Below are 13584 nucleotides of genomic sequence, written 5' to 3' on the forward strand. Positions count from 1 at the left end.
CACATAAACACACAAACAAACACAAACAAAGACAGACGACGTAAACAAAGAGAGGTCATCCCCCCCCCCCCCCGCTCCCTTCCTCCAAAGTAGACGTTTAATGGCAGCTAAATTCATCACCCGAAATTCCTAGGAAGACTTGATGAATAATAATCACGTCCATAGGACATCCTTTTTGTCCTTCAACATTCACGCAAAGTTTCCCAATATCCGAAGATCAGGTCCCTGGGAGGCATAGGATTTCGGGGAAGGTGGGCCCTCTCCCTATCTATCCTCCAGGGAAGATAGAGCCTCTAAGGATGGGACAGGAATTAATAGGATGTTGCGTCAAGGTGTGAGGGAGGGAGGAGGGACACATATAGGAGACTCAGAGGGAGGACCCATAGAGGCAGGACCTAGGGAGGGAGGGACCATAGAGGGAGGACCCAGGGAGGGAAGACCCATAGAGGAGGACCCAGGGAGGGAAAGTCCATAGAGGGAGGACCCATAGAGGGAGGACCCAGGGAGGCAGGACCTAGGGAGGGAGGGCCCATAGAGGGAGGACCCAAGAAGGGATGACCCATAGAGGCAGGACCTAGGGAGGGAGGGCCCATAGAGAGGGGATCCACATAGGGAGGACCCATGGAGGTAGGACCCAGGGAGGGAGGACCCTGGGAAGGAGCCCTTTAGGATAGATAGCGATGCGAGTATTCCTTTAGGACGATGGAAGGAGCAGTCTCTTTAAGCCTCTACTTATGAATTAATTAAAACCATTTTGTCCATAATTGATTTATTTAACGACAAAAGAATGTTTTATGATCACACTAAAAATATCAACAACAAATGCAGAAATTTCTGGTTCAATTCTGGACATAGGCCCTCAGACATTTCCTATTTCATGTCCGGAATTTGGCCAATTCAACATTAAGCTGGCCACAGCGAAATGATGCAGGTAGGAGACTTTGATCAGGTGGCTCACAGCAAACCAACCAAGTATGGGTGGCCCTGACTAGTAAAGCTTTTGCTGATCATGGCAATACGCAAGCCCTTTAAGGTATCCTCACTCAGAAAGGGACAAAATATATATATATACATATTAATATATATATATAATATATATATATATATATATATATATATATATATATATATATATATATATATATATATATATATATACATATATAAATCATTCTTGATTTTGCTTCCAAAAGGTGAAGTTTATAATTAACTTAGTAGACGTTCTACAGATGAGATACTGTAAAGCAGTAATAAGTGACTTCAAATTAGTGGCAATATGTTCGCCAAGCATTTGCATAGCAGCAGATTGATCCCAGCCTGGAACTGAGCGTTCAAGCTGTTTACTGGGGAGGCCACTGCTGTGGTTTGGCATCATACTGGGGGGTTGGGATTGCCGGCTGACGTTCTAGAGAGTATCGATTCTTTTAAAGAATTTTCAGCGTATTTGCCTAGCATTCGCAAGACGGCAAATCGATCCTAGCCCAGGACAGCGAGTTTACTGGGGATGCCACAGCGATGGTTGAGCACCACAGGGGGGGAGGGGGGAGGCTTGGAACTGAAAGCAGACACCTCTACCTTTACCTTTTTAAAGATGTTTCAGATCTCATCAATTGGAGAAGCGTTCTTCTCAAACTATAATACATTTTTTATCTATCACGTGTACGTATGTACGCATCCCTTCTTACCCTTAAAGGAAAGCTCATTGCTATGTATAGGATACAAACCTAATCCCATACAGACCCCATCTGCGTTGCAATCTTCCCAATACGAGAAGAAAAAGAATAATTTTTAGATTTTTTTTTTTATGAAAAAATGTATCTCTTATCTCCCAAGAGAATCCGTGAGACCTCATCTGAAAGGTACCGTTTGATGTGTACAGATTCGTTTGATGAAACATCAACCTTTTCCAGCTAAAAAGAAACTTTTTTTACTTTTTTTCTATCAGGGCACTATACCCGAATCAGACACATGTCCATCTAATCAAGGAAGAGCGTTTAGCCCTTTTTTTTTTTTTTTTTTTTTTTTTTTTACCGAGACTTTTTTTCTTTGGGTATAAAATGTTCTAATGGATTAACGATGGGATTTCAAAGAGAAAAAGTTTTACGAGCTTTCAAAATCGTAGTTAGACTTTTTCATAATCTGCTAAAATCGTTGTTTTTTGGGGGAAGAGATTTAGGTTGCTAATAATTGTAATAAATGAAGCATTCTTTTCCTTCTGATTCTTCCATACCCTCCAGTCTTCTTACTTATAAATTTTTAATAGTTTATGTATGATACGACGGGCGTTTATCAAAGACATCCCCTAACCCACTTCCAACAAACATAAACAGACAAAACTTTGAACAGTTATTAGTCTTTCTCTACATAGGCACCACCCACTGTTATGCTATTTTCCCATCGTTTTATGCAACTCTGGACACCTTGTTTGTAAAAGTCGGTGGGTTAAGCCTCAAACAATGACTCCACCTTGGAAATCAGTGTCTCATCATCTGAAAAACTGTTCCCTTCAAAAATGACTTCGTGCTTGGAAAGAGGTGACAGTGAGATGGTGTCACGTCAGGAGGATAAAGGGTTAGAGAAGAATTTCAGAGCCACAAGTGAGCTTCTGTCTGGACGATATGAGTTGTGGACTGGAACATTGGGTTGCAGGGGTAGTGCCTTTTGAGTTTGATGGACTCACGCAATTTAGGAAAGTAGTGAATCATAGTAAGTCCCAGTAATTGTTGTACCCTTGGCCAGGAGATCCGGCATCACTACTCCACGCTGGTCCCAAAAGACGGCAAGAATTACCTTTTCTGCAGAGGGCTGCACTCTTGCACTCTGTGGGTAGTGAGTCAAAGTGCTTCCCCTACAACTACTACTAATACTACTACTACTACTACTGCTACTATTATTACTATTATTATTACTTGCTAAGCTACAACCCTAGTTGGAAAAGCAGGAAACTATAAGTACAGGGAAAATAGTCTCAGGATCATAGTGAAGGACCCATGCTCTATCCTGTGTGATAAGCCTGGCCAAAAAGGCTTCCTGAATTATTGACACGTGTTCAAACGAGCCTTTTGAGCAATCCACTTGTTCCTGCATCTGGAAAGGAGTAAGGAACTTTGGAATCCATATTGCACACACCTTATGCACATGTGCAAATGATCCTGAAAGATTTTTTCCAAAGATCCTATATTCATTTTCACAATTTGGGTTAACTGACGAACAGTTATGAGGCGGTCTTCCAAAATGGCAGCCTCTACTTGATGGATAGTCAAGGAACAAGAGCTGTTTCGACAGATATTCGCCCACAATTGAACTGGCGATGCCTGTGTGACGAGCCGAGAGAAGGATGTGACTCAAAGGCAGGATGAAAGCAACCGAGTCTCGGCTTGTCACACTGGTGACCCCGGTACTGTTAACCGGTGCGGTGTCGGTTGAACATGAAATTGCCTGTTATGTCTTTTGTCCCCTTTTCAGTGCGAGGGGAGAGCGAAGATACCAGCATAATATATACACAATATGAACTATGTAAGATCGTGTGACACACGGTTGGTACACCAGTATTTTACATCAGCATATGATGGGACAGCATCTCCCTAAGTTTGTTTCATTTCATCGAAGGTCTGCTTCGGCGTGCGACCTTTCAAATATAGAAACCTGGTCACTGCTCGGTACTTGATTTGGTCCATAGTCACCCCCTACTTCAATAAATCACCTTTATTCCCTGTTGGATTCCTTGGGCTTATAGCAGCCTTCTTTTCCTGCTAGGGTTGTTGCTTAGCTAATAATAATAATAATAATAATAATAATAATAATAATAATAATAACAACAATAATAATCATAACAATAATAATAATAATAATAATATCAAACAAGTACAAGCATATCATAAATTTCATAAATTCATACACTTATCATGAGTTTGTTGATACTTCATTAATTTATTGAACCTTTGAATGATCATCAGCTTATAAAGGAAGTATCAATTTGACACCCAGAATTTACTAATGTATCAGAGGAGCCATTTTTAATAGTGTAAAAGATGATAGTTTATTAATACACCGATAATAAATAATAGAATCATATCGTGACCCGTAAGAGTACAGGATATCAACTCCCATCGACACTGTCTCCGAGTCGATTAACTACACACACAGATATATAATATATATATATATATATATATATATATATATATATATATATATATATATATATATATATATATATCTGAGTGTGTGTGCCGGAAAAACGAAGATTTAAAACAATCATATTACTTCACACAGAGAATGAGAAAAAAAGGAAACTTTCCCCTTTTCCAGAAAAAATTTTTTTTTTTTTTGAAGGATGCCGTCTGATGCCAAGACTGACATCCTATAGATCTCAAGAGTCTAATTACTCACTCAGAGCTCCTCCTCCTCCTCCTCTTCCTCCTCACTCGAAGATCAAAAGTAAAGCAACTGAAAATGCCAAAAGGCAGATTACCTTTGCCTTTCCAATGAGGAAAAGTTCTCGTTAATCTCTTCTATTTCTTCAGTGTTTACATTGAAGGTTTAAGGTTTAAAGGCCGCTCATGAATGGCAGAGGCCAGGGACTGTGACATTACCCTATCAAGCAGGACAATGACCTAGACACAGACCATATATACATATGATCAGCGACCAAGCCCCTTCTCCATCCAAGGTAGGACCAAGGAGGGCCAGGCAATGGCTGCTGATGACTTAACAGATAGACCTATAGGCTCCCCCAAACTCCCCATCCTTAGCTCACAAGGATGGTGAAGTTGCAGCGACCAAAGAAACTTTCGAGTTTGAGCGGGACTCGAACCCCAGTCTGGCACTCACTAGTCAGGGACGTTACCACTTCGGCCACCACAACCTCACATATCCCATCTTTAAAGCTCAGGTATTTAAAGGTTTGAAGGTCGCTCTCGTGAAGGCAACAGATCAACACCTTACATGGAAGAAGGTGTTCCTATTTGCTTTAACTTCGGCCAAGAGAGTTAGTGAGGTGCGTGGTCTATCCTCCGAGGCAAGGGGCAGTGACAATGCCCTAGCAGCACAATGTCTCAGAGACTGGCCATACTTACTTATGGTCAGCACCCAAACCTCTCTCCATCCAAGCCGTGACCAGGGAGGGCTAGACAATGGCTCTGATGACTCAGCTAGTAGACCAATAGGCTCCCCCAAACACACACACACACCCTCATTCTTAGCTCACAAGAATGGTGCACCAACCGTGTATCACACGGTCGTACATAGTTCATTTTGTGTATATATTATGTTTGTATCTTCGCTCTGCCCTCGCACTAAAAAGAACCTGAATAAACATACCTGTTTTTCTCACCGGTAACGGTGTCGGTTAAGAACATGAAATTTCCTGTTGCATTGAGCTTTTGTATATGAAGGAGAGTGTTCTATAATAAACTCCCTCAGTTGCTTTCATCCTGTCTTTGAGTCACAACCTTCTCTCGGCCCGTCACAATGGCGAGGTCGCAGACACTACAAGAAACTCTCTGGTTTGATCGGGACACGATCTCCCGTCCGGCAGAACGCCAGACAGGGACGTTACCAATAGGCCACCAAACAGCATCTCTGGCGTTAGCATCTTTCCCAAGACGTTCTGACAACCCTTTTCCTTTTCCCTTTCCAACATCCCTTTTCTTTTCCTTATTCGGAAGTGAGTTTTCCCCTTGCTTTGCCAACAAGAAACTCTCTGGTTTGATCGGTACTCGATCTCCCGTCCAACAGAACGCCAGACAGGGACGTTACCAATAGGCCACCACAACCCCAACGCCAAGACTTTAAAACAGCATCCCTCTGGCGTTTAGCATCTTTCCCAAGACGTTCTAACATCCCTTTTCCTTTTCCCTTTCCAACATTCCTTTTCTTTTCCCTTTCCAACATCCCTTTTCTTTTCCCTTTCCAACATCCCTTTTCCTTTTTCCTTTTCGGAAGTGAGTTTTCCCCTAACTTTTCACCTAAAGATTCAATATTCGTTTGTAAATAGACAGAAGAGTGTTAGAAAAGAAAACTATCTGACATATGACCCATAGTTTTGTGACGCAGCCTGAAGTTACCGAGGCTTAAGCTTCTTAAGGCAGAGGTTTAACCCGACTTGGTAACAGCTTGCATTCAAGAACAAACGAGAACAGGGTATGAAAATATATGAAAATCTGAGTAGTAAACATATATATCATCAGACAGGTTTTATCAGAAATAGGAATGAATGGCGAGCGATTGTGACGCAGTTCCGGTAGGCCCTGCTGCTTCCTCCGGTGCCTTAGATGACCGCGGAGGTAGCAGCAGTAGGGGACTCAGTAGTATGAAGCTTCATCTGTGGTGGAAATGTGGGAGGGTGGGCTGTGGCACCCTAGCAGTACCAGCTGAACTCGGCTGAGTCCCTGGTTAGGCTGGAGGAACGTAGAGAGTAGAGGTCCCCTTTTTTGTTTTGTTTCTTGTTGATGTCGGCTACCCCCCAAAATTGGGGGAAGTGCCTTTGGTATTAAGCTTGCCAAGACAAGCGGTTCTCATCTCATTTTCCCGTCCAGGAAGCACGATGAATCTTCGTGGTTTTTAGTGATTAAGGAGACATCAGAGGAAGATCTAATATTTCTGATGAATAAGTGATGCTTTCCTCTTTGGAAAAGAGCCCACTGAAGGAGGTATTATATTCTCAAGCAATGCACGGGTTGCAAGCGCGCACTTCAGAAAAACCATAAATTGAACTTTTACCTACTTTTTATATTATACTTGCGGTGATATAAAATTATGTAAAACTTATCAGCTTTTAAAATCAAGATGATAATGTGCAAAACATCAGCTTTTAAAACTAAAATAATAATGTCTAAAACATAAGCTTTTAAAACTACAATAATAATGTCCAAAACATAAGCTTTTAAAACTACAATAATGATAGCCAATAGCCAAAACATCAGCTTTTAAAACTACAATAATAATGTCCAAAACATCAGCTTTTAAAACTACAATAATGATAGCCAATAGCCAAAACATCAGCTTTTAAAACTACAATAATAATGTCCAAAACATCAGCTTTTAAAACTACAATAATAATGTCCAAAACCTCAGCTTTTAAAACTAAGATAACAATGTCCAAAACATCAGCTTTTAAAACTACAATAATGATAGCCAATAGCCAAAACATCAGCTTTTAAAACTACAATAATAATGTCCAAAACATCATCTTTTAAAACTACAATAATGATAGCCAATAGCCAAAACATCAGCTTTTAAAACTACAATAATGATAGCCAAAACATCAGCTTTTAAAACTAAGATAACAATGTCCAAGACATCAGATTTTAAAACTACAATAATATTGTAAAAAGCATCAGCTTATAAAACTATAATAATAATGTTCAAAATACCAGCCTTTAAATCTATAATTGTTCAATCTATAATTGTTCAAAAAATATAAAAAAAAGTTAACTAACCAAAACATTTCATGAATGCTAAACATGGCCCTGGAACTTTTTTTTTTTAAGGATTTATATAGTCGTGCCTGGTGCTAAAGATATTCTCTCTCTCTCTCTCTCTCTCTCTCTCTCTCTCTCTCTCTCTCTCTCTCTCTCTCTCTCTCTCTCTCTCTCTCTCTCTCTCTCTCTCTCTCAAATACAAAAGGGAAAGCATATATTCTCTCATTCTCACTATGGTGTCTGGGTAACCCTTCCATGAAGAATTTCCTGTATACTTCATTATTTTCTTATTTTGTATGCTTGGACAACAACAACAGTATGCAGCGGAAGCGACAACAACAACAACAGCAACAGCAACAACATCAACAATAACAATAAACACCACAACACAAACTTTTCACAGTGGCCAATTTTACAACTGCTATTACCTCAGACCAAGACTGATACAGTAATACTACACTATATATATGGACAACCCCATTTTTCCTCACCATCGTTACTCTAGTAGTAGTAGTAGTAGTAGTAGTAGTAGTAGTAGTAGCTAGAATCATTCACGATTCTTAAAACATAAAAGCCTCGGGAGAGAAATAAAAATCTCTCAACGCCAATCAATTATTAAAGGAACCAGAGATAATCTATTATGATACACAATATGAAAACAGGAGAGAGAGAGAGAGAGAGAGAGAGAGAGAGAGAGAGAGAGAGAGAGAGAGAGAGAGAGAGAGAGAGAGAGAGAGAGAGAGAAAATAGCCCCAAAAGGGCTTCATGACTTAAAAATATTATTTTATTAAAAAAAAATAAACATTTAAAAAGATTTCTTCAGTGACCGTGGGATACAATCTTCAGAACTTGTTAACGTCAGCAACTTGGGGAAAAACATTTGTTCAAAGACATCGAATATACTTCCTCTCATCAAAGAAACAAAAAATAGACTATCATATCCAGACGACAAATCAGCCATCACACAAAAGAGTATATTTCTGCGGCTTTAACTTCACAAATAAATCACAAATCCCTTCAACAATTCGCTTTTCTTCTCGGAGATGAATCAATCTTTTTCTCTCTTAATTCCCTCTTTTCGCATTTCAATCCCTTTTATTTCCCCTTTCGTTCGTTCTCATCTTCTTTCTTTTTACACATCTAAATCACCAAACTTTCTCCCCACCTTCCTTTCTTCATGTACTCTCTTTTCCCAAAGGGATTTTTCTTTCTCTTGTTCTTCTTCTTCGTTAACTCTTTCTTCATCACCTCCTTCATTATCACTATCATCCTACTCCTCCTACATCCCATTTATCACCATCCTCCTGATTTATCATCCTTCGCCTCATCATGCCTCATTATCTTCTTCGTTCTTCTCTATCATTATCCTCTTGTTCTTAACATCATTCTCCTCCTCCTTTCCTATCCTCCATCTTTATCATCATCTTTATCCTTTATCATTATCCTCCTCCCCCTCCTAACTCCATCATTCTCTTCCTACCGCTTCCTCTTCCATCTCTTCCGTCTCCTCTCCTTTTATATCATTATACTCTCCCACCTATATCTTCTCCTCATTCATCATCTTTCTTTACCATCCACCATCATTTTTTTCTCTTCCTCGTTCCGAAAATAGTTGCTGAAAACCATAAAAATGACACCATTTTATGTAAAGAACATAGTATATAGTGTATATACATATATGAGAGAGAGAGAGAGAGAGAGAGAGAGAGAGAGAGAGAGAGAGAGAGAGAGAGAGAGAGAGAGAGAGAGAGAGAGAGAGATGGTCAGGCTATAGGGCATCGTCCTATCCCTTGCCCCTGCTATTCATGAGTAACCTTAAAACCTTTAAACCTTTAAATAGGAACGAGAAACTACAGTTTTTACAGGGAAACAAAGTTGAAAGCCAACATTATTATTATTATTATTATTATTATTATTATTATTATTATTATTATTATTATTATTATTATTATTATTATTATTATTATTACATGAAAGAGAGTAAATTCACAAGTGCATGAAATTCCAGAAGACAAACGACAAATCTTATTCAAATGAAGGAAATGGAAACAGTTCATTTGCATATGTACCTCGGGGTACATACAAGATACATGACATTGTAGAGGGATCCATAGGGATTCCAGAATGACATAAATGGAAGGACTCTTTCAACAAACTCTATCAAGTGTTGGATGTAGATGGAAGGAGGAAGTTGAATCTGATGCAATGAAAGGATTTTCTTATTGTATTTGGAGGAATTAATACAATAGCTAAAAGGGTTGTAGTGGCCGATGCGGTAACGTCCCTGCCTGGTGATCACCAAACTGGGATTCGAGTCCAGTTCAAACTCGTTAGTTCCTTTCGTCGTTGCAACTTCTCCATCCTTGTGAGCTAAGGATGGGGGGTTTAGGGGAGCCTATACGTTTATCTGCTAAGTCATTTGCTGCCATTGCCTGGCCCTCCTTCGTCCTAGCTTGGGTGGAGGGGGGCTTGGGCACTGATCATATGTATACAGTATATATATATATATATATATATATATATATATATATATATATATATATATATATATATATATATGGTCAGTCTCTAGGACATTGTCCCGCTTGATAGGGCAATGTCACTGTCCCTTGCCTATGCCATTCATGAGCGGCCTTTAAACCTTTTAAATAATAGTCATTGGAGAGAAGAGAAGATAACAGGTTATGACAAAAATTGAGTTTAACTCAGAAATGTAGTGAGGAAACTAGCAGAGAAATATAAGTCGTTTTTCATTACCTGTTACATGAATTTCATATATATATATATATATATATATATATATATATATATATATATATATATATATATATATATATATATATATATATATATATATATATACATATGTGTGTGTGTTTGTGAGTGTGTGTGTGTAAAAGTCACATCTGAAAAATAACAATACACGTAATATAGCCTAATCCAGGATGAGGCTATATTGTCCTTCCCCTAATCCAATGTATATCCAAACGCAACCTTTTATGGAAATAAAATTACCCATCGAAACACTTCAAAATCCATCAGGCCTATCCACCTCTCCAGGGGATCCTTTTTTCCTTTATTATTCAAAGTAAGTTTCCCAGCATTCAAAGAACTGCTCCCGGGGACGGGAAGGATTTTGCGGAGGGAAGAAAGAGATTAGAAGGACTTGGGGTTTAGGGTCATGTCATGAGGGAGCTCTTTAGGATAGAAGTTAGATGAGGAGTCTCTTGGGTGATTAATGAAAAATGATTTGCAAGGATGATGGTAACAGGGTTTCTCTTAAGTAGAGTTGCCAGTTAGTCTTTTAATCCAGATTATTTTTTAATTTCCTGGATGATTTATAATCAAAGTATCTTGAGAAATGTTACTTTTATAGTTATTTACATGAGCTTGGAAAGGAATTAATTATCTATTCCTCATGATAGAGAAAAAGTAAACAATTACCACTGCAATAACCACTGAAATAATGCTGCTTACATAGCGAGGTGGTATCGAGAAGTAGTAAGAGTATGCTATAATTTTCAGTTCTTGGGTTAGCCAAAATTTTCATACCCTCTCACCGGGGTATGACTAATCGTTCTCTTCGATAAGCGAGGGACGGTGAGAGCTGTACGTGACAGAAAGGAATTATATATATATATATATATATATATATATATATATATATATATATATATATATATATATACACACACACATTTATGTATCTACTTATATATATATATATATATATATATATATATATATATATATATATATATATATATATATACATATATATATGTGTCTACACACACACACACACACACACACATATATATATATATATATATATATATATATATATTTATATATACTGTATATATATATACATATATATGTATGTATATATATATATATATATATATATATATATATATATATATACATATATATATGTGTCTACACACACACACACACATATATATATATATATATATATATATATATATATATATATATATACTGTATATATATACATATATATGTATGTATATATATATATATATATATATATATATATATATATATATATACAGTATGTATATATATATATATATATATATATATATATATATATATATATATATATATATATATATATATATATATATATATATATAGACAGACTTGCTCTTTATTATATAGGGGGAGACTACATAAGAAATAATCATCTTACTTTACTTAGCTTAATCCCCATCAACATACTAACCAACTTACAAACATACCAAAAAACAATCTCCCGAATGCCCCAACATCAACATCTGGTCCTCAGAGAAAATATCATTGTTAAAACGTTAAAAGCCAGAGGATTTCCATACACACACCATTCCCATTCCCGTTCTCGTTCCCATTCCCACCCTTTGTGAGCAGAATGGGAATTCCTCCACGGTTCCTTAAACAGTCTTTTAGTCTCCCTTAGGACTCCTTTTAGACTCCTTTCAGTCCTTCTCCTTCCTAATCCTTGTAAGGGGAAGTGTTCTACCCTCAAAGGGGAACACAATTACTTGCTTAAATATTCTTTTCAGAGGACAGCAACCTTTGCTAATTAAGGGGAGGCTGTTCCTTTCTTCCCACCCGGAGAACTACACTTGAATTCATTGTGGGTTTGTTTAACGAAGAGTTTTCTTGTTCGCTGTTCATCTTTCTCACCTCTTTGCGTGTCCGGTTGGGATTCCTTAGTGACCCTGAGAGGGACTGGTCCTTTGGGAAGGGGCAGAGGAGCCGAAGGACCTTAGAATCCTATATAAATTTTTTTCATCTTTATTATTATTATTATTATTATTATTATTATTATTATTATTATTATTATTATTATTATTATTATTATTATTATTATTATTATTATTATTATTATTATTATTATTATTATTATTATTATTGTAGCTCTCGGGCTTATAGCATTCTGCTTTTCCATCTAGTGTTGCTAAGCTACAACCCTAGTTGGAAAAGCTGATTGCTATAAGCCCGAGAGCTACAACAGGGAAAATAGCCCAGTGAGGAACGGAAATAAGGAGACAAAAAGAAAAGTAATTAACAATTAAAATAGAATATTTTAAGAACAGCAATAGCATTAGAATAAATATCTCCTTTATAAACTATAAAACTTTACCAATCAAGAGGAAGAGAAATAAGATAGAATAGTGTGCCCGAGTGTACCCTCAAGCAAGAGAAATCTATCCAATGACAGTGAATTTGAATATCTTACAATTTCTTAAATACAGATTATTCAAAGCTCTTTTTGGAAGGGCTCGCCAGTTTCCTTATGACCAACACAACCCTTTTTTATATCAATCTTTTCCTTTAAATTTCCACAAATTCTAATATATTCTTCAACAGTTGCACGTTAAACTTCACGCTATATAGTATTTTCCAGTCAACATAAACAATTACTATTACTTCCACTACCACGTATGATTCAGGGATTAAAAAGCTGAATGATTATTTATTAACTAGAGTAAGCAACCCGTCAAAAATAACAATTAAAAATTTAGACAGATATGCACGGATGAAGTGAAGAAAGCTCTAGATGACAGGAGGACAGATCTGAGAGGTAAAAGAGTGAACTAGAAATAGAAAGGAATGGCGAGCGATTGTGACTCGGTTCCGACAGCCCTGCTGTTACCTCGGGGTGACCGCTGAGGTAGCCGTACTAGGCGAGGTAGCATACGAATCTTCATGTGAGGTGGAAAACGGAGAAAGGTGGGCTCTGGTACCCTAGCAGTTTCAACCAACCTTTGGTTGTATCCTCCGTCAGGCAAAGAGGAATGATGAGAACAAAAATCTCCCTTAGTTCACCAAACTTTCAACTGGGCTTCACAAGGCACAACAAGAGTTGGAGGGCACAGGCCTGCATGGCTGAGGACTATGAAGCGCGAAGTAGGAGATGATGAATGGAGAAGTATTTCTTTTAAAAGCTCAAGATAGAGACGACTGGCGAAATCTAACCGAGGCCCTTTGCGTCAATAGTCGTAGGAGATGATGATGGCCTGCCAAAATTTTGGAAAGTGTTATAGTAAATAGAGATGTTTCATATAGAGTCCGGATTAGATACACGAATTAAATCCCACTTGGCCCTGACCTCAACACTACAAAATGAAAACCAAAATGTCCATGAATA

General features: G+C 37.7%; 1 protein-coding gene across 1 annotated transcript in view; it reads right to left on the reverse strand.

Moving 5' to 3' along the window:
• Positions 1–327: 327 nt before the first annotated feature.
• LOC137622646 (mucin-22-like) overlaps positions 328–13584 on the reverse strand; it is a 19023-nt gene continuing 5766 nt past the window's right edge. Inside the window, exons 2-3 of the mRNA XM_068353245.1 lie at positions 3209–3400; positions 328–574 (exon numbers count right to left, since the gene is read on the reverse strand). Coding sequence (XP_068209346.1) covers positions 328–574; positions 3209–3400 — 439 coding nt within the window. The remainder of the gene's footprint in view (positions 575–3208; positions 3401–13584) is intronic.

The sequence above is a fragment of the Palaemon carinicauda genome, chromosome 29 (assembly GCF_036898095.1).
Source record: "Palaemon carinicauda isolate YSFRI2023 chromosome 29, ASM3689809v2, whole genome shotgun sequence".
NCBI lineage: Eukaryota > Metazoa > Arthropoda > Malacostraca > Decapoda > Palaemonidae > Palaemon > Palaemon carinicauda.